The sequence below is a fragment of the Nothobranchius furzeri genome, chromosome 15 (assembly GCF_043380555.1).
Source record: "Nothobranchius furzeri strain GRZ-AD chromosome 15, NfurGRZ-RIMD1, whole genome shotgun sequence".
NCBI classification, from domain to species: Eukaryota; Metazoa; Chordata; class Actinopteri; order Cyprinodontiformes; family Nothobranchiidae; genus Nothobranchius; species Nothobranchius furzeri.
Genome location: NC_091755.1, coordinates 24,690,300 through 24,709,832, shown reverse-complemented (window position 1 = coordinate 24,709,832; position 19,533 = coordinate 24,690,300). Strand labels below are relative to the sequence as shown.

Below are 19,533 nucleotides of genomic sequence, written 5' to 3'. Positions count from 1 at the left end.
CGGTAATAGCCTCACAACTTCCTATTAAGGGTTGCACCAAATTTGTCCATCAGAGGGTGCTGTGATAGCAGCACAAAAAACAAATGCTAACTGCACATTCATTCATTAAATGACCAAATCTCGCTCATTACCCCAAACTGTCAGACACCAGAGTGTCTCATGTAGACATCATTAACTAGCGTTTTATTGTTGAGACTTTTTTTGTGTAATTATGAAGTAAACTTCACAACAGAGCCTGCTTTATAATAACACAAAAAGCCTTTGAGACAGCCATGTCACATGGGCATGACTAATGAGATGTGTCTAATTGCGATGTATTTAAATACACTGGAACTCTTTCAGTGCGTAGCTTCCTGACTTAATGGAGTAGAAGAGCCTTCAAACTTTAAAAAAATCTATAGATTACAGAAACTAATTACAATATGGCTCCCAGTCTTTCAAGTCCTCACTACAGTGACATTCCCTTTGATATATCCTTCTCTGGATCGGGATTTTTGAGCATCTACCAGTTGGGAGTCACCTTAGCCTTCCTGAAGTACACACCCTGGATCCTTCAGTCAGCACCCCACATCCTCGGTGCTTCTGCTGGCTCTCTGGTAGCAGCTACTGTGGCCTGTGAATTAAACCCCAGTAAGTGACCAGTGCTTGTGTTTTCATTTCTATTGTGTGTAAAAAAAAACATCTTATAAACTCTGTGTTTTATTATATTACAGTTCTCATACGGGATGAGATACTTCTTTTCGCCAAACAGTTAAAGTCTTTTACATTGGGAGTATTTAACCCTTCAGTCAGCATATCCAACTGGCTAAGGAGTGTTCTCCGCAAACATCTTCCATCCAACGCTCATGATTTGGCAAACGGTCGCCTTTGTGTTGCTGTGACCCGCATGTCAGATGGGAAGCAACTAATCATCTCTGAGTTCCAGTCCAGAGAGGATGTAGAACAAGTAAGTTTGGGTAAAAGGGTGTTTATACTGACAAAATATAAAAAAAAACAGCATTAAATTATAATTCAGGGCTTTGTATGAAAAAAAAACAACCTTTTGAATACTTCATGATCAGTCTACATAGCCTTTAAGTAAGATATTTACTGCATTTATTTTACTTGAAACAAAGTACTTTTGTGTGTGTACAAGAAACAATTTGAATACTTTCAAAACCGCTGATTCTGAGTTATTTAGGTCCTGAATCAGACAGAAACTAGAGTCAGACTGGAAAAGTCTTTGCCTGAATCAACCAAACAAAATGGCAAACTATCCAATATGTGTCTATATATAGTCTGGCCATGACTCTGAGAAAGAGCTCAGTCGCTGGGGCGGAATTTATTATTGGACATCAAACAACATGGCATACTCACCTCTATGGATGTCAGTGACTGGGGCAGTCTGCCATACACTGTTGAAGAAGACGCGCATACATCCTTTTTCTAAATAAAGGACTTAAGTACCTCTACCCACTCTTGACTCAAAGAAAAGCCCAAGTCTAAATAGTCCAAAGTTGATGCAAAAGCCTTTTCAAGTGAGCCATCACCATAAATGTTTTTTTGTTCAAACACAATAACATCCTTCCTACCAAACCAATAGTGCTGTGATTGGCTCACAAAACAAACACAGCACTGTGATTGGCCCACCAAACCGATAGAGCACTGCGATTGGCCCACCAAACAGTTAGAGTGCTGTGATTGTCCCACCAAACCAATAGAGCACTGTGATTGGACCACTAAACCAATAGAGTGCTTTGATTGTCCCACCAAACCAATAGAGCGCTGTGATTGGCAAACCAAACCAACAGAGCGCTGTGATTGGCAAGACACAAGACTGTTAGGGCCTGCTGTGGTTCTAATGGATCATGGCTTGATCGACCTGCAAAGCAAAATAATTTTTCTGCTATGGTCTGTCTAGATTTATGGGATAGAAGAAGGTAGCTGTGACTAGAAACAACTTTTAGCATATTTTAAAAACTTAAAATAAACACGAAGAACTACTTTTGTGGAAGAAATGGTCTTAGAAAATATGTAAAACCTTGATAATTTTTGCTGTAAATCATTGAAATGTCAAATTTTAAGAACAGTAGTAATCATGTATCAAAGTGATGACCAACTTTACATTCCGATTCCAAAGAGGCCTCAAGATTTTGGTGTAAGGAGTTGTGAGAGGAGAATACAAACTTCAGGCTTAGCTTGCTAGAGAGCTTGTTATGTCATATAACTAAAAGATGGAGGAAGTGATGCATCAGTCATGCTGGTCCATGTTTACATTCATAAATACTTGTGCCAAAAAGATGAGCTAAAAGTTTATTATACTGAATCATCAGATTTTCAGACTCCAAGTTTTAAAGACAGAGAAAAAGTTTTTTACTTGTTAGTATTGAAACTTGACTGGTCACTGTGGGTTTCAGATGCAGGCTAAACATAGAAAGAGTATTTTACCCCTATTTCCTGCATTAGCCACTGATAGAAAATGGACAGGGAAATGCTTGAATTAAAAAAGCCAGTCAGATCTTTGCAGGTAGCATTCATGGACTCACCCATCTTGGTTTGTGACAAGGATGGCTGTTATTGATTTAGCATCCATCAGAAAGCAGAGCGTGTCTCGGCTAATAGAAGCTAACCGTTAGCATTAGCAACTCCACAACACTGCAGAATTCTTTCAGACTTGTGTTACTTGTGGAGATAAAACATCAATGTTACTGTGTAAACAGAGTCAGTGCTAGACCCGGTGCGGAGTTGGTTTTCTGACTTGGATGTGCTGTTACCTTGCAGCCCTGTGTTTACACCGGTGGATCAGCTGATGCCTTCCCGGGTACGCTGGAGATCACGTGATCGCGTCTCCTGCTTACGACCGATCCTGCTGAATTCAGCTCCTAAGCCTTTGACAGCTCTCTCCTGCCGGTTTGGCCTGTTTAATGCTCGCTCTATTGCGAATAAATCATTCTCCTTGAATGAACTTTTCTCCAGTAAAACTCTGGATTTTATGTTCTTTACTGAGACATGGCAGAGAGAAGGTGAATATATTCATCTCAACGAACTCTGCCCTGCTGGCTGCGCTGTTTTTGGGATGCCTCGCCCCTCCCGCCGCGGAGGAGGTCTTGCAGTTGTTTTTAAGGAGACTTTTATCTGCAAAGTGTTAAACACTCAAGCTTTTACTTCTTTTAATCACAGACGATCAAGATTGGTTCATCTATTCCATTTTACTGTGTGCTGATTTATCCCCCACCTGGACCAGCCACAGCTTTTCTTAAGGATTTTAGTGATTTTTTATCTTCTATCATAAAGCTGGAAAATGTTTTAATTCTGGGAGATTTTAATATTCATATTGATGACAGCACTTCTGGCCCAGCAGTGAAACTTTTAACAATGACTGAATCTTTCAATTTTGAGCAGCATGTTTCTGGCCCCACCCATCAAAAAGGCCATACTCTAGACCTTGTGTTTTCCCTTGATCTGAATATTTCCAATCTTTGTGTGAAGGATGTCCACATGAGTGACCATAGCTGTGTTTTATTTGATTTACACTTTAATCTTGAGTCTACGCCTTCTGTGGTCATCCCACAAAGGCGCCTTATTTCAGAGAATACAGCAGCTAGATTCATTGAGATGTTTGACTCCAATTTGTTTTTGGAATCTCAGGATGTGGACAGCCTTATTCACAGCCTAAATAGTAACTGTAAATCCATTTTGGATGTGGTTGCTCCTTTTAAATCTAACAGGGTAACTCGGAAACCATTTTCTCCTTGGATAAATGACAGCATTCAGAACTTAAAAAGACTGTGCAGGAAAACGGAACGCCTGTGGAAGTCCACTAAACTCGAGGTCCATAGGCTGTACCTTAAGGACCTTATGCTTTCTCTAAATGAGCTGATAAAAAAATCCAGGTCTGAATACTTCCGCAAACTGATTATCCAAAACAAGAAAAAACCACAAGTTTTATTTGACACTATTAGCTCTATTGTGGCTGCTGCTGCGCCTCTTACACCTGTTTTCAACAAAGCAGATGCAAACAAATTCCTTAATTACTTTGTTGATAAAATTCAAAATATCAAAGACAAACTCCCATCTTTTCAGTCATGTAATGATGATATTGATGAACTTCCTGCGCATGCGTGGTCCTCTTTCTCACCTGTAACACAGGATGATATTTTAGCTTTGGTAACCACAATGAAGCCCTCTTTTTGCCTGGCTGATGTCTTACCTTGTAAACTCCTTTCAAAAGTATTTGATGCCATTGGTCCCTGGGTTACCAGAATGTTTAACCTGTCCCTTTCTTCTGGCGTTTTCCCTAGCTGTTTTAAACATGCTTTTGTGGAACCCCTACTCAAAAAATCTAATCTGGATCCAACAGATCCTAAAAATTTTAGACCGATATCAAAACTCCCTTTCCTGTCTAAAGTCTTAGAGAAAGTGGTATCTGAACAACTGGTTTCCTTCTTACAGGATCGCAATATCTTTGACAGGTTTCAGTCCGGTTTCCGTAAGCACCACTCTACGGAAACTGCGCTGCTTAAAGTGTCCAATGACATCTTGATGTCCGCAGACTCTGGGAAATGCACGGTCCTAGTTTTACTAGACCTTTCGTCCGCATTCGACACGGTTAACCATGTGATCTTGCTGAGTAGGCTCCGCGAGTTGGTTGGGTTGTCAGGTTCTGTCCTGGCGTGGTTTACATCCTATTTATCCGGGAGAAGCCTAAGTGTCTCAGTCAACCAGATCCTGTCTGACCCAACTGATCTACGGTGTGGAGTACCCCAGGGCTCAGTTTTGGGCCCGGTTTTGTTCTTGTTGTACATCCTTCCTTTGGGAAACCTAATCCAGGAGTTTGCCGATGATGTTTCCTATCATCTCTTTGCTGATGATCTTCAGCTGTATTGTTCATTCAAGCCTTCTGAGGTTAAACAATTGCATTCTCTATTATCTTGTTTTGAGCGAATTAAACAGTGGCTCGGTGCAAATGCCTTACGGCTGAACTCAGACAAAACTGAAGTACTGGTGATTGCCCCCGATGATGCTGTTCCAGGGATTCACCAGCAGTTAGGTGATCTGAGTTTGTCTGTAAAACCTACCCTTAGAAACCTTGGAGTTTTCTTTGACAAGGAATGTCTCTTGAACATCACTCAAAGCAGTTAACTAGAAACTGATTTTACCACTTGAGACAAATTTCTAAACTCAGAACAATGGTGTCTAAAGTTGATCTTGAGTTGATTATTCACACGTTTACATCATCCCGTTTAGACTACTGTAATAGTTTATTTTCTTGTCTAAACAAAAAAGAGCTGCCCCGCTTACAACTAGTCCATAATTGTGCAGCTAGAATTCTGACCCGTGACAACAGAAGGGCCCACATTACCCCCATTTTAAAAGCTCTTCATTGGCTTCCAATCACATTTCGCATCAATTTTAAAATTCTTGTGCTGACTTTCAGAGCGCTGCATGGTCTGGCTCCATTGTATGTTCGAGACATGCTCTGCCCTTACACGCCTTCTCGCAGGCTGAGATCACTGGATCAAAACCTTTTAATGGTCCCACGTACTCAGTTCAGGACACGAGGAGATCGCTCATTCCAGGCCGTCGCTCCTAGGCTCTGGAATGAGCTACCTCTGTCTTTACGCTCAATCGACTCAGTTGATGTTTTTAAGAGCAATCTTAAAACCCATTTGTTTCTCCAGGCATTTTAAACTTAGTCTCATTCGGATTGGTTTTATTTGACACTATGTATATTGTGGCTGTATTTTACTGTATTTATATGTTGTTGCCTTTTAACTTGTGAAGCACTTTGTGACCTTTTTGTCTGTGAGAGGTGCTATAGAAATAAAGTTACTTACTTACTTACTTACTAGAATCATGTTGCTGCTAGCCAATCAGAGGTGTCCACGATGTCCAGACTCCAAAACCTACGCCTTCTGCTCCTCTCTGCTCTGGCTCAGTTGAACGCCAGAGCTTTTTTCCAAAGAGATCAACTCACAAGGCATTCATTTAATGATTATTATAATAAAACATTGATCAACAATAAACATAGTATGAAGGGAACATGGGAGATTATAAATAGTATCATTAAAAATAATTCGGGAAAACAAACTTATCCGCAATATTTTATAGACAATGGTAATATTATGGAAAACACTAAAGAGGTGGTCAACGGTTTTAATCATTATTTTGTATATATTGAACCAAATCTGGCTAAACAAATTCCTGAGCCAACAGTAAAATGTAGTGAGTGCCTAATCGATAGGAACCCCAATTCTATGTTCCTCACAGCAGTAGAAGAAAATGATATAATGGATATTGTACACATGTGGAAATCCAAAACATCTTCGGATTGTAATGATATTGACATAAAAACAGTAAAGAAGGTAATAGAAGGAATTGTAAGACCTTCAACACACATTTGCAACTTATCATTTCAGACTGGAAAAGTTCCAAACAAAATGAAAATAGCTAAAGTAGTGCCAGTGTATAAAACTGGGGATAGACACCAATTCACAAATTACAGGCCTGTTTCGTTAAAACCACAATTCACCCAAATCCTGGAAAATTTGTTTAACAAACAATTAGACAAATTCTTAGATAAATATAAACTAATATCTGAAAGCCAATATGGATTCAGATCAAAAAGATAATCATCACTGGCATTAATTGAATCAATTGAGAAGATCACAAATGCTATAGAACGGAAACAATTTGCAGCCAGATTATTTCTGGATCTCAAAAAGGCATTTGACACAATTAATCATGACATATTAATTAATAAACTGGAACGGTATTGGATACGGGGGGCTGTACTGCAATGGGTGAAAAAGTCATTTAAGTGACAGGAAACAATTTGTAAAGATGGGCACCTATTTTTATCATGCATGGACATTGCTTGTGGTGTTCCACAAGGCTCTGTACTGGGTCCAAAATTATTTATTCTTTATATAAATGGCATTTACAAGGCTTCTGATATATTGAAATTGGTATTATTTGCTGATGATACAAATATTTTTTGTTCCAATGGAAATCTGGGGGAGCTGCTGAATACAATTACTTTAGAAATGGACAAAATCGAAAAATGGTTTGACAGTAATAAACTGTCATTAAATTTAGTAAAACAAAACTAAATTTATTTGGAAATTCCCTTAGAAATGAACAAGTGCAGATCAATGTAGATGATGTGGAAATTGAAAGAGTATTTGAACATAAGTTCCTACGTGTAAGTATAGACAATAAATTAAATTGGAAGTCACATATGAATCATATCCATAATAAAATTTCAAGAAGTATATCAATTTTGAGTAAAGTAAAACACATTCTGGACCACAAATCACTCCACATTCTATATTGCTCCATGATTGCACCACATTTGTACTATTGTGCAGAGGTTTGGGGCAATACTTACAAATGTTCATTATCATCGTTCTCTATATTACAAAAAAGGGCCATTAGAATAATTCATAAAACTGGCTGCAAAGATCATACCAATCCACTGTTCTTAAAATCTAAAATTAAAAAATTTACAGATCTGGTGCATTTTATCACGGCACAGATTATGTATAAAGCAATAAATAACCTACTTCCTGACAACATTCTAAAATTATTTTCTAAAAGGGAAGAGGGATACAATTTGAGGGGTGAATTTAACTTAAAATATCCTTGTATCTGCACAACATTAAAAAGTTTTTGCATTTCTGTGTGTGGAGTGAAGCTGTGGAACAGTTTTAGTGCAGATATGAAGCAATGTCCAAGCATGAGGCAATTTAAAAAGCAGTTTAAGGATTTGGTTTTTGCAGAGTACAAGGAGGTTGAGAATTGATGATCTTGTACAACATTTTCGTTGACATAATTGTGCACGGGTATGTTGCGGTGGGTATCTATGTTCTTAAAAATATACAGGTCATATATACTGAAACTATAAGGAGGAATGTCTGTAGGCTATTAATTGTTAGAGTGGAAAGGGGGTGGGATTAAATAAGCTTAAACTTCTTCCTGCTCCTTTTTGAACATTATTTGTAGTGTGTTTCTTTTTTGTTTGTTTATTATTTGTTTTTTTTTCTGTCTATTTTCTTCCTTTATTTGTATGTGCTGTTTTTTTTAATGTGTTCAAAATAAAGACTCAACAACAACAACAAACTAAAGACCACTGCAGATGGATTTTGTGAACTTGTTCTTTAACCCCTTTGATAGGCTTCAGTGGTTCATCTCTACCATACAAGGTTTCTGAGGAAAGTGAATGGACTTCTGTAACAAATTAAATGTCATGAATTGAATGTCATAGAACGCTGTACAAAAAGTCAGTAAAATATTCCACAGATCAACTCTTTGGCCATGTGGTGTATCATGTTTACTGTCTGATGTGTGTTTATTATCTTTAGGCTCTGCTGTGCAGCTGCTATCTGTCTGGATATTGTGGCTTTCTGTCTCCATTCTTTAATGGAGAAGTGAGTATCCTCAGAATCTTTTCATGACTTATCTCCAGCATTCTGTGTAATCCATGTTTTGTTTGTATTCTTACCCAACAGCGCTGCATGGATGGTGGTGTGAGCGGCTTTCTGCCCAGAATGCCTGAGTCATCTAATAGCACGCTGTCTGTGTGTCCATTTTCTGGAGACGCTGACATCTGTCCCCCAGGCCCGCCTTGTACAATAGAGATGGAAATCAATGGAGTTATGATCAAGGGCAACAGGGACAACTGCAGGAGAATGATCAGCGCCCTTTACCCCTTTAGACTGGAGGTCAGATACATGATGATTCCCATTTTATGTATCTAAATCTGTATCTTTTATGTTGCGCTTTTACTTTTTTAAATTGTACCAAAAACCAGAAGCACCATTTAGGCTGTTAAATGATGAACACATGAAGTTTGAAATGTTGGACGATGGCACAAAAGTCCATTTAGTTCAGTAATTCAACTGAAAAGGTGCCCTGCGATGGACTGGCAGCCTGTCCTAGGTGCACCCTGCCTGTTTGCCCGAAGACAGCTAAAGATAGAACCCCCCCCCCCCCCCCCCCCCCCCCCGACCTTGCATGGACAAGCAGGTATAGAAAATGGAAGGATTAATGGAATTTAAAAGGTGACACTATATAGACTCATCAAATGCAAAGCCAGATATCACAATCCTTTATTTAAAGTCAAAGTCCCATCATTCATAATCATATGCTAGTGAAATTACATCTCCACATTTGACCCATGTTCGTGAGGAGTGGTGAGCTGCAGCAGTGATTGCACTCGGGAATTATTTGGTGGTTTACTCCTCAATCCAACCCCTTAAAGCTGAGTGTCAAGCATGGAGGCATTGGGTCCCATTTTTAAAATCATTGGTGTGACATGACCAGCGTTTGAACCCTGATTTCCCAGTCCCAACACTCAAACCAATAGGTCACTGAGACAGATGTCTGATGGTGAGTGGTGTGGCCTAGTTAAACCCCAATCAAATTTGTTATATAAGTGATGATTATGTCTTACAACTGATGAAAACCCCAAATTCGAAATCTCAGACAATCGTCAAAAGGTTCAATATTCTAGGCTCCATGTGTCACACTCAGCTAATGAATCCAAAAGACCTGCAAAGGGCTCCTGGGCCTTTAGATGGCCTCTCAGTCTAAGCTGAATGACTGAAATAAATGAACTTTTGCACCATATTCTAATTTTCCAAGTTTCCTCTTAGGCATGTCACTGTACCAATGGATTTCCTGTATGTACCAAAATAAAGTTTTTTCTTTCTTTCTAGGTGGATTTTAAGCCTTTTTTTTCTAGCATGTGTACTAAAAAAGACAAACAGATGTTATATTTTATTTATGGCCCAAAGGTTAAACTTTTAACTGATTTTATCTGTCTTGCATGCATCTTTTAGGAAAGTATAGGGTGAGGTTTTTAATGATTTGTATCAAACATGTCATCTTAAGAGTTGTCGTAATCATCAATGTATACTGGGATCACTCTAAATATGATAATGGTCAAAGTCCTAGGATTCTTTGCACATTGAGCTTTGGGTGGAAGAGCACTCAAAAACCAAATAACTAACTCTTCCTAATTCAAAAGTTTAAAGCACTCATGCTTGTATTGGGGCCTAATGCCCGGAGAGTGTCAGTTAGGGATAATATGTGGGTGTGAAGGTTGACTTTTTTCTCTGCAGCCTCTAGAACAAGCTTTTGACTCTGGTTACAAAGACTGCATTCAGTTCCTTTGGAGTAAAGGTGTGTAAGACGAACAAATAAAAATGTGTAATTTTGGTCTCGCACATAATCTCCTAATCTTCATGTCTTTATCTTGGTTTAGATCTTGTTTCTTGTGTGATGAGCGTGTCTGAAGGATCCCCAAGCTATGACCCAACTAATGCCTTGAAGTATTTGGAGACCACCAGAGTGGAAGAAGAAGAAATGAGGAGGGAAAATCAGGCCAGCGCACTGACATCCTTCACAGACTGCAGATCCAAGCAGATGGTCGACTCCACCGATCCAGAAAACACCAAAGATCCTCCTCTTCATTTTGAAGTTGTAAAAAACGGTAGGGTTGCTCAAACATATGTTAAACAACTATCATCAGCAGTTTCTTCTAACTTATGTAGAAATGGGCTGGAAGCCTCTGCAGCTGACACTTAACTGCTTTGTCACAGAGATGCAATCTGGATTCAGAAGTAGGGCAGTTGAAATAAAAACATGCATGGAAAGGCCCCAGCTGAAAAACATGTCAAAAAATGAAATATGTGCTGAGATGTGACAGTGCTGCTTCAACAGGGAGGAAACAGAAAATAAACAAACTGAAAGATACCTCTAGTCCAAAGGTATCAAACCACATTGACACATATGCTAAAAACTGAAATAGCACTTGGTTTTGTAAGAAACACAGCAATCAAGCAGAAAAAAGTAAGAAAACTGGTTAAAGATGTTTACTTTTCACTAAATTGCACAAACAAGCAGACTGTGTTTTAAATGGATACAAGGCAACTTTTTCTGTGGACTGGGACTGTAGAGTGGAGTGGAGCTGACATGGTGAATCTGTTACGGCACGTTTCCGGCATGTTTTAGATCATAAACACAGTTGATTTGTTTGACTTAGTGATGAACCGCTTCTGTAGAAACTAAGAAAAGCTGAGGAGACATTTCAGCAGTTAGATTAAGGTGTTATAAAGACAAACTCACAGTGAGGAGAAAAGTTTCATTTTCAGTTTAACCACAGTGAATTAACAACGAACACTGGGGGCGCAAGCAAAACTGCCTAGTATCCCTTTAATGTTGAAAGAAAGAAACAAATGTTTGTGTCACATGTTAATTTTAATGTGTAGATAAGAAAATTAAGTATAAAATTCTGAATATGAAAAATGTTGAAACAGCCTTAATCGGGAAGTAAATCTTGTTTTATTAAACTACTTTGTTATGATTTCTGGTGTATTCTGGCAAATCAGAATGTGCCATGTCTGGAAGGCGTTACCAAAACATTCCTCAGAAAGTCACGCCTTCTTGCAGATACAAAGATGTTTTTAACCTTAATATGTATCTTATTGTAATGTGTATGAGTGTAAACAATGATTAACTTGTTAAATCAAACACATAGTGATTTGTGATATAAATGGATCATTGTAAGACCAATGTTCATTTCAAATGCATTGATTTAAGCACAGGTTATTCCTGTTTATATCCATATTATGTATATGGATACACTTTTAACTGCATTTTAGATATTAAATCATAGATGACTGAAAACTTTCTCCAGCTCAACCAAGGCAAAACTGAAGTTTTAGTTATCGGTCCGGAAAGCCAGAGAGAGAAACTTTTACCTAAACTACAATCAATGTATTTTTATCCATCACTACAAGTGAAGAATCTGGGTGTTATTTTCAACTCTTATCCCCCACATTAAAACATCACAAAAATAGGTTTGCACCATCGTGAGAATATCGCCAGAGTCCGCCCCATTCTCTCTCGGGCCAATACGGAGACACTGATGCATGCTTTTATAACCAGTAGAATTGATTACTGCAATGCCCTGCTTTCTGGTCTTCCCAAAAAGAGCATGTCAGGTTTACAACTTTTACAAAACTCAGCAGCACGTGTCCTGATGAAGACCATGAAGCGGGAGCACATCACTCTGGTTTTAGAATCACTGCACTGGCTCCCCGTATGTTTCAGGATCAATTTTAAGGTTCTTTTAATGGTTTTTAAGTGTCTTAATGGTCTCAGGCTTTCTTATCTTTCAGAACTGCTTTTACTATATAAACCCTCGCAGTCTCTGTGCTCCTCTGGCAGCCGTCTCCTAGTTATCCCTAAAGTTAAGACACACACCCACAGCGAGGCAGCCTTCAAGTATTACGGCTCTCGCCTTTGGAACAGGCTGCAGGAGGACCTCAGGGCCGAAGGGAATGTCCAGGCTTTTAAGAATAGGCTCAAGACCCACCTTTTAGCTTAGCTTTTAACTGATTACTAATTATCTAGTCTGTTTAACTGTATCGCTTGTCATATTTGTTTATTTATATATATACACCTATTTATCTGGGCTGCATGGTGGCGCAGTGGTTAGCACTGTTGCCTCGCAGCACGAAGGTCGCAGGTTCAAAACTCACCTTTCTGCGTGGAGTTGCGTGTTCTCCCCATGCATGCGTGGGTTTCCTCCGGGTACTCCGGTTTCCCCCACAGATCACAACATGCCCTATAGGTTATAAAAATTGTACGTCGCTTTGGATAAAAGCGTCTGCGAAATGAATAAACATAAACATAAACTAGGGTTGTCACGGTATGAAAATTTAACCTCACGGTTATTGTGACCAAAATTATCACGGTTTTCGGTATTATCGCGGTATTTTTTAAACGGTGTTGCATATGTTCAGAAAGCATTGATAGTCCTGTTCTACACAAACTGAAATAGTTCTGAAAAGGTTTAACAGTGTTTATTAAACCTAAAATAACACAAAGCCTTAGCAAAAGTGCAACTTTTCACAAGTAAAGGAACAAATAGCTTCTTTTTCTGGAACGTGTTACAGTAGTCAGTGCAGGTTTAAATTATACAAATCCAAACATTCAAAACATAAACAATATGTAAACAAATCAAAGAAACACCACTTGTTTTCTCATATACTTGTTTTCTTCATTATCAAAATGAAAATCTAAAACTCCAGTCCACACTTGACTTGAGCACTGTACAAGTCAACCTTAAAAAATATGTATTTAAAATAAATATCCACTTTAAACAAATTACTAAAATAACTACTACACTATGTAATCAAATCCAAATGTTCAAGTATAAATGGCATTGAATAAGTAAACAAATCCATGACAAGGAACTAATTGTATATTTCTCTTCATCATCAACAAATAAGATGCTTCATCCAGCAACAGGGTGTCCGTGACACGGTTTAAATGCTGCCAGAGGGCGCTGCGGCTGCAGTATATAGTGACTCGTTGCATTCTCCCTCAACCAAAAGTCCTCACGTCATGCATTTCAGCTAAAATGCTAATGTTAACTTACCTTGCACTGGCTGTGGAGACGTGGGTGATCGTCACGCAGATGTGCCTTGAGATTTGAAGTGTTGCTGCCTTCTGCAGACACTTGTTTCCTGCACGTTCTGCAAACGGGATAGCCGTCTTCTATTAATTGTCCCTCAGCATTTTTCAGAAATCCCAAATATGCCCATACTTCCGATTTAGTCTTCTTTGAGGGCTGATGGATGTCCTGGGCGCTGCCGTCTCCTCCTTCGGCCATTATTTCAGCTTCAAAGTTTTGGTGCCGTTGCAAATTAAAAAGTGCGTGTGCGCGCAGCGGAAACTTCAGCTGAAGCGACGGTGGCTGGTAAGGGTCATCGCGCCGAAACCGCGGCCACGGTAAACCCACCGAGATAATATAGTTTTTTAAAAACTGGACGGTTATTTTTATTGTCAACTTTTTTACCGGGGTTTACCGCTATACCGGTTACCGTGACAACCCTAACATAAACATTATCTCTTTTACTTAATTTTATTATTTTATTTACATCTTAGTGTTTTTATATGATTATGTTTTCTTGTACTATCTTTATAACCACTTTATATCAGTTACTTTCTATCCATATTAGCTTTTGTTATTTTACATGTTATATATTTTAATCCCCCAGTGTTTCCTCTGCAGAGCCCTCTGCCTTGGGGCTAGTGGTCGGCGGCGGCGGCCGAGGCGCTCCTCGGGTAGTGCCCGGGCAGTGGTGGGGGTCTTCGCCTTCCCTCCCTGGGCGTCATGGGCCGGTGTCTTGGCTGCTGCCGTGGATCTGTCGCTATCGAGGCAGATGGCTCTGCTGATGATGTGTCGTCCATTACTTGACCCATCTGAACTCAGCCTATTGTTTACTCTGTTGTTCACGTGTGTGTGTGTGTGTGTGTGTGTTTGTGTGTGTGTGTGTGTGTGTGTGTGTGTGCGCGTGTGTGTGTGCGAGTGTGTGGGTGAGTGTATGGTCACCTTGGAAATTGGTTGCAGGAGGGGAAGTGTAATTGTCAATTGTTTTATACTGGGGGTGGGGGGGGTGGGGGGGGGTGGGGGGGCTGGGATGGGAATATGGGATCTAATGGGATCTATGGGGCTATTTTAATCTGTGAAGCACTTTGAGTAGCAGTTTTTTTGTATGATAAGCGCTAGATAAATAAAGTTGATTTGATTTGATTTAAGCACAGGTTATTCAGACATTTGAATTAAACATCTTGTTCATTCATTACATATGATTATTTAACTTATAACTGTAAAATCATGGAGTCTTGACTTATTCAGACTGAAGAATGTTGACGTCTGGCTTTCCTGCAGAGAGTGTAGGACCTTGGGAGAAAATGTTTGTCTGGATGTTTTGTCTTCTGTATGTAAACACACACTGAACAGAACTTTCTTTAGAATATTCTGTTCAGTGTTCAGGATTTAGAAGGCCATATAAAAAGTGGATTTATGCTGTAAATGAAAGGTTATTATGTTGATCAATATATAGGTGAAAATTGACCCTTTTGGTATGTTACACTGTGAAAAAGATTTCTACTTAGCTTTTATCTTTTTGGGATTTGAATAACTGGATATTTTTAAATAAATTAAATCTAAGAAGACAGTGAAATATGGAAACATTCCCTAGTCTAAAAAAGAACATTTATTTTTACTAGACAAAATCTGGGAAAAAAATCTCTTTTTTTTCTTTTTTGATGGAAGAAATAAGTTGAGTATTTTAATTTTTATTTTTGAGACAAAATCTCCACATTTCTTTTATTTCTTTTTTGTCCCATCTTATATTTAACATCTGTTTATATGAAGTTTGTTAAAACAGATTCATTTAATTTATTCTGTCTGTTACCATTTGTTTTTCAGTTCTTTTGGGTCATGTGACATCTTATTTAAGCATGTTTGGACTTCCTGTTATCATGCTGTCCAACCTGCTTCTGCCACTCGTCGTGTCCTTTTATGCTCTCCTCCAGAGCAGGCAAAGGTAAAACACTGACCCAAGTGAGTTTACTCAGATAAAAATGAAACTGTCTTTGTTTTCATAGTTTTAAATCAACATAAAGCAATGATCACACCGACCTAAAGCAAAATATGTCAAACCGACTCCCTAGAACTTCAGACGAGCTGCCATTTTTATGTGTTTTCATCAGCATAACATTCCTGGAGATTTTCTGGACACAATGAGCTATCTGGCAATAAAAACAATTAATTTGCTTCTTGATGATAAATAAAAGTAGCTGCAAAAGCTTCACAGGCATTTTACAACTCTAAAAGAAAAATGTGTTTCTTTTTTCATCCAGGCGCAAGTTGTTACTTAGGGAGGCTCCTGAGTTTGTGTACGGGCTTTTGCTGGTCACAAAATATTTTGGACTATTTTTCCTCAACATACTCATCTGCACCACCAAGCGGCACATAACAGACAGGTAAGATGCTCCTTAATTACAAAAATGTCCTAAAAACTGTTAGATTTGTTGTGATTTTCTTGGTTTTTTTTATTTCATTGGACTGAACTCAACTATTCTTGGACCTTCTTTGCTTCAGGGTGGCATACATGCTGCTGCTGCTGCACTGGCTCAGGATTTATCCACATTATAAAGCTCACTGAGAGGAGGAAGAATGATCTGGATGCACTTTGATCTCATTCTGGAAATCAGTTGCTAGAATAAAGAATTAGAAGCATCTTTTTTTTTTTTTTTTTTAATTACTTGTCCTGTTCTGGCAGACTAAATTGTTCATCTGGGTGTCATACCAGGCTAATAAGCAGTAATCGAAGTGTCTCAAGTTTGTAAAACATCAACATAACATTAATGAAGAGCTAAATATGCAAAAATGTAAAGCATACAGCTTAATGCAAATAAGGTGGGTTTAACATTTATGTTTGATGCTTTAAATGTTTATCCCAGTGCACCCATCTCTCAAAACATATTATTATTTTACTTATTTTATTTGATCCAGTACCTTGATTCACAACACAAATTAATCGATATTACGAACAGCACGTTTAGTACAATTCTGGAATGGGTCTAGTTCCATTAGAATAAAATAGCTCAGTGCATCAGTAAGTTTACATGCTCATCTCCATCAATATAACGTAATAAACTGGGAGCCTTTATCCTAGTTTAGAAAACCAATTTCTCAAATAAAGTTTGTTCCACTCCGGTACAGTTGGCATTCTTCTGGTTCATGACAGCAACACAAATAGTAAACAAGCACTGGTGGGAGTGAAGCAAAGTTAAAACAGAATATGCACAATGGCCAAAGGAATGGACAACAAATGTTTGATGGTTTCATGTTACTTTGAGTTGATGATATCAACAGACAAGTGCTTACGCAGTCTTGTCACTTCTGCAAGTTGCCAATATCAGCTCGACTGAGCTGTTTACATGCAGATGAAGTCAGTTTCCTACCACATTATCCGGGTGCTTCAGCATGATTAGAACCAGTTCACGTTCAGCGAGACTGACGTGACTATTGCATAAAAAAATAATTAAACGTCATTCTACTTAGGGCAAAGTTCAGTTTTGTGATGCGTAAAGTTAATTTCCCACTTTATACATGAAAGTTGAGAATGTTGTTTTATCATTGTAGCCCTCATTTACTCAATACCATTAAATAAATGGGCTTTGGGTTCTTTTTTCTAGTGTACTCTCGTACGATATTCTTAAATTAACTTCTCTTTTGTGTCTGGGATCAATGAAGCTTATTCCTTAACAGTGGCACTACACGCGAAAATGAACACTAGTGTCTACAGTGCAGTAAATCATATCATACACCATGTAAAGTAGAGCAATGTAACCCTCCTTTAATTTACCAAACAATGAAAACAATAAAATAATAAAATGGCAGGTTTCAGTATTCAGGCAAAGCAAAAACATCCACAGCAATTTACCCAGTGTACACAGAATCCCCACATACACAGTATAAACCACCAGTGATAAAACAATTATAGTCCCAAACTAAACTTAAAGCCGGCAGAGATAAACCCTACGTTGCAGGCCTGTATTGCTCCAGTATAAATCCAAAACGATCTCCAAACCGAAAGTTCTTCACTCAACGAGCAAAAATAAATAAATAAACTCAGTACCTTGTGAAACATGCAATTCCCACCAGATTACTCCAGGCAACAGGTTGTCTTCCGCTCCTTCAAAAGCACTCCGCTCTGAACGCAGTAGCCAAAGATGAGGAAGGTCCGTGATCTCCACGTGCTCCACAAGCTACTTGTTTTTAGCTTCCCACGTTGCCAGAGGTACTCAGAGTGACGCGGGCACTCAGAGTGACTATCTGGGGTCTGTCTGTCGCTATCCAGTCCAGTAACGATCCTCTGCAGCTTGTTTAAGTTCCACCACTTTAGCGAAACGGCAGTCTACAGTAGTCCTTGTTAGCCAATGGCTGTGTTAGCCTCACTTTAACTCAATGCATGCACGGACGCAGTAAACAAAACACACAGTCCAGCAGACTCACGCTGAAACTTTACATGTTATGTCACTAGCTTACCGACACTATGACTTATCTTTTCAAAAAGTCAAAACACACTTATTACTAGTACCTAAAAACAAGCTAACTCTTCGGGATACTCCGTGTAACTCACGCACCACCACCATCTCTCCTCGCGCTCTCTCCTTCTCTTCCCTCTTTTTTTTCTTCTTCCCCACGCTGTGTTACCTTCACAGACCATATCCCCGTAGGAAATTACAGTTCTCACAAGCAATTCACAATAAAAGAAAGAAAACTTATTTTAAACAATGCAAACATGTTTTTACTCATTTGACATGAACTTTGATCTTTTTAATATACAAGAAAATTGAACAAATGAATTTTACTCTTTGATATTTATACTCTTAGACTTTACTTATCTTTTACTACTTATGCATCTTTTTAACCCGGGTTACACCCTCCCCCCACTAAATGTCTGGTGTCCTCAACAGACTACCAAGGAACTACAAGAACTTGGGAAGTAGGATGACCCCCCTTTTTTTTTTTTTTTTTTTTTTTTTTTTTTTTAACATACTATGGCTCTTAGTCTTTGCCTATAGTGATAACAACCCCTCTATGTATAATAGTGATAGGCTGATCTTTAGCTTTTCCTGGCTCATCATAGGTTAAACGAACTACTGGTTTAATCTGTCTCTTAGGCCTTAGTTTAGGAGTGACACCCAATAGATTACGGTGTGTATTTGGTTTCTGAGTTTTGTCAGACTGGGCTGTTCTGTGATCCAGATCAGGTTCTGGGGCAGAATCTTCATCATCGTCTTCATTTTGGTCAGACTCCTCCTGAATATCCACCATTTGGTCGGGCTCAGTCTCACTGTCCTGATTAACGTCTCCATCCTCCAGTGGCAGTTCCTCATTTTCACTGCGCTCATCAGAAACAGTTTCATCACTGACCTTGTCCTGGTCACTTGCACAATCCTCTTGTGACACTGCTTGGGATCTAAGAGCCTGTCTTAGTGCTTCTCTTACTCTTTCTTGAGAGTAACCGTATCTCTGAGGCTCATAGTATTCACTCTCTGAGGACGAATCAGAATCCTGGGACCGCTGAGGGTCAGACACAACTGTGGCCTGCTTTGGTTTCTTGCCCTTTTGTTTTTGTCTGTCACAACAGTTATTGCCTTCTTCAAGGATTGGCAATTTCACATGTTGGCCAATGGGAAGGATGTGATCTCTGTGGATTGTTTTTAGACGACCACTTCCATTCTCCTTCTTCAGTTGGTAGACAGGGAGATTGGGCATTTTTCCAACAACTTGGTAAGGTATTGGACTCCATCTTGTTTGCAACTTGTGCTTCCCTTTGAGACCCCAATTCTTCAGTAGGACTCTGTCTCCTATTTCTAGAGACTGGAAACAAACTCTCTGGTCATAGCCCTTTTTGTTCTTCTGATGAACTTTGTCTGCCGTCTCGGATGCTAGCTTGTAAGCTTGACGGAGATCTTCTTTAAGTTTTGACACATAGCGTGAGTGACTTTCCTCAGCTTTGTCAATTGTGGTCCCAAAGCACAAGTCCACTGGCAGTCTGGCTTCACGACCAAACATTAAGAAGTATGGTGAAAAACCAGTTGCATCACATCTTGTACTGTTATAAGCATGGACCAAATAAGGGACATGCTGGCTCCACTGACGTTTCTTTTCTGTGC

At 39.0% G+C, this 19,533-nt stretch overlaps 1 protein-coding gene across 1 annotated transcript; it reads left to right on the top strand.

The window, feature by feature from the left end:
• Window positions 1-422: 422 nt before the first annotated feature.
• pnpla1 (patatin-like phospholipase domain containing 1) lies at window positions 423-16,007 on the top strand. Its single transcript, XM_054745555.2, has 9 exons — window positions 423-630; window positions 714-946; window positions 8,343-8,408; window positions 8,490-8,702; window positions 10,104-10,164; window positions 10,247-10,474; window positions 15,269-15,386; window positions 15,703-15,825; window positions 15,944-16,007. Exons 1-9 carry the CDS (start codon window positions 423-425, stop codon window positions 16,005-16,007), a joined length of 1,314 nt encoding a protein of 437 aa, XP_054601530.1.
• Window positions 16,008-19,533: the final 3,526 nt, after the last annotated feature.

Coding starts and splice junctions, on each gene's coding strand:
- pnpla1 (XM_054745555.2), top strand. CDS start 423: ATGGCTCCCAGTCTTTCAAGTCCTCACTACAGTGACATTCCCTTTGAT. Junction 8,703..10,103: donor TTTACCCCTTTAGACTGGAG/GTCAGATACATG, acceptor TTTTCTCTGCAG/CCTCTAGAACAAGCTTTTGA. Junction 10,165..10,246: donor TCAGTTCCTTTGGAGTAAAG/GTGTGTAAGACG, acceptor ATCTTGGTTTAG/ATCTTGTTTCTTGTGTGATG.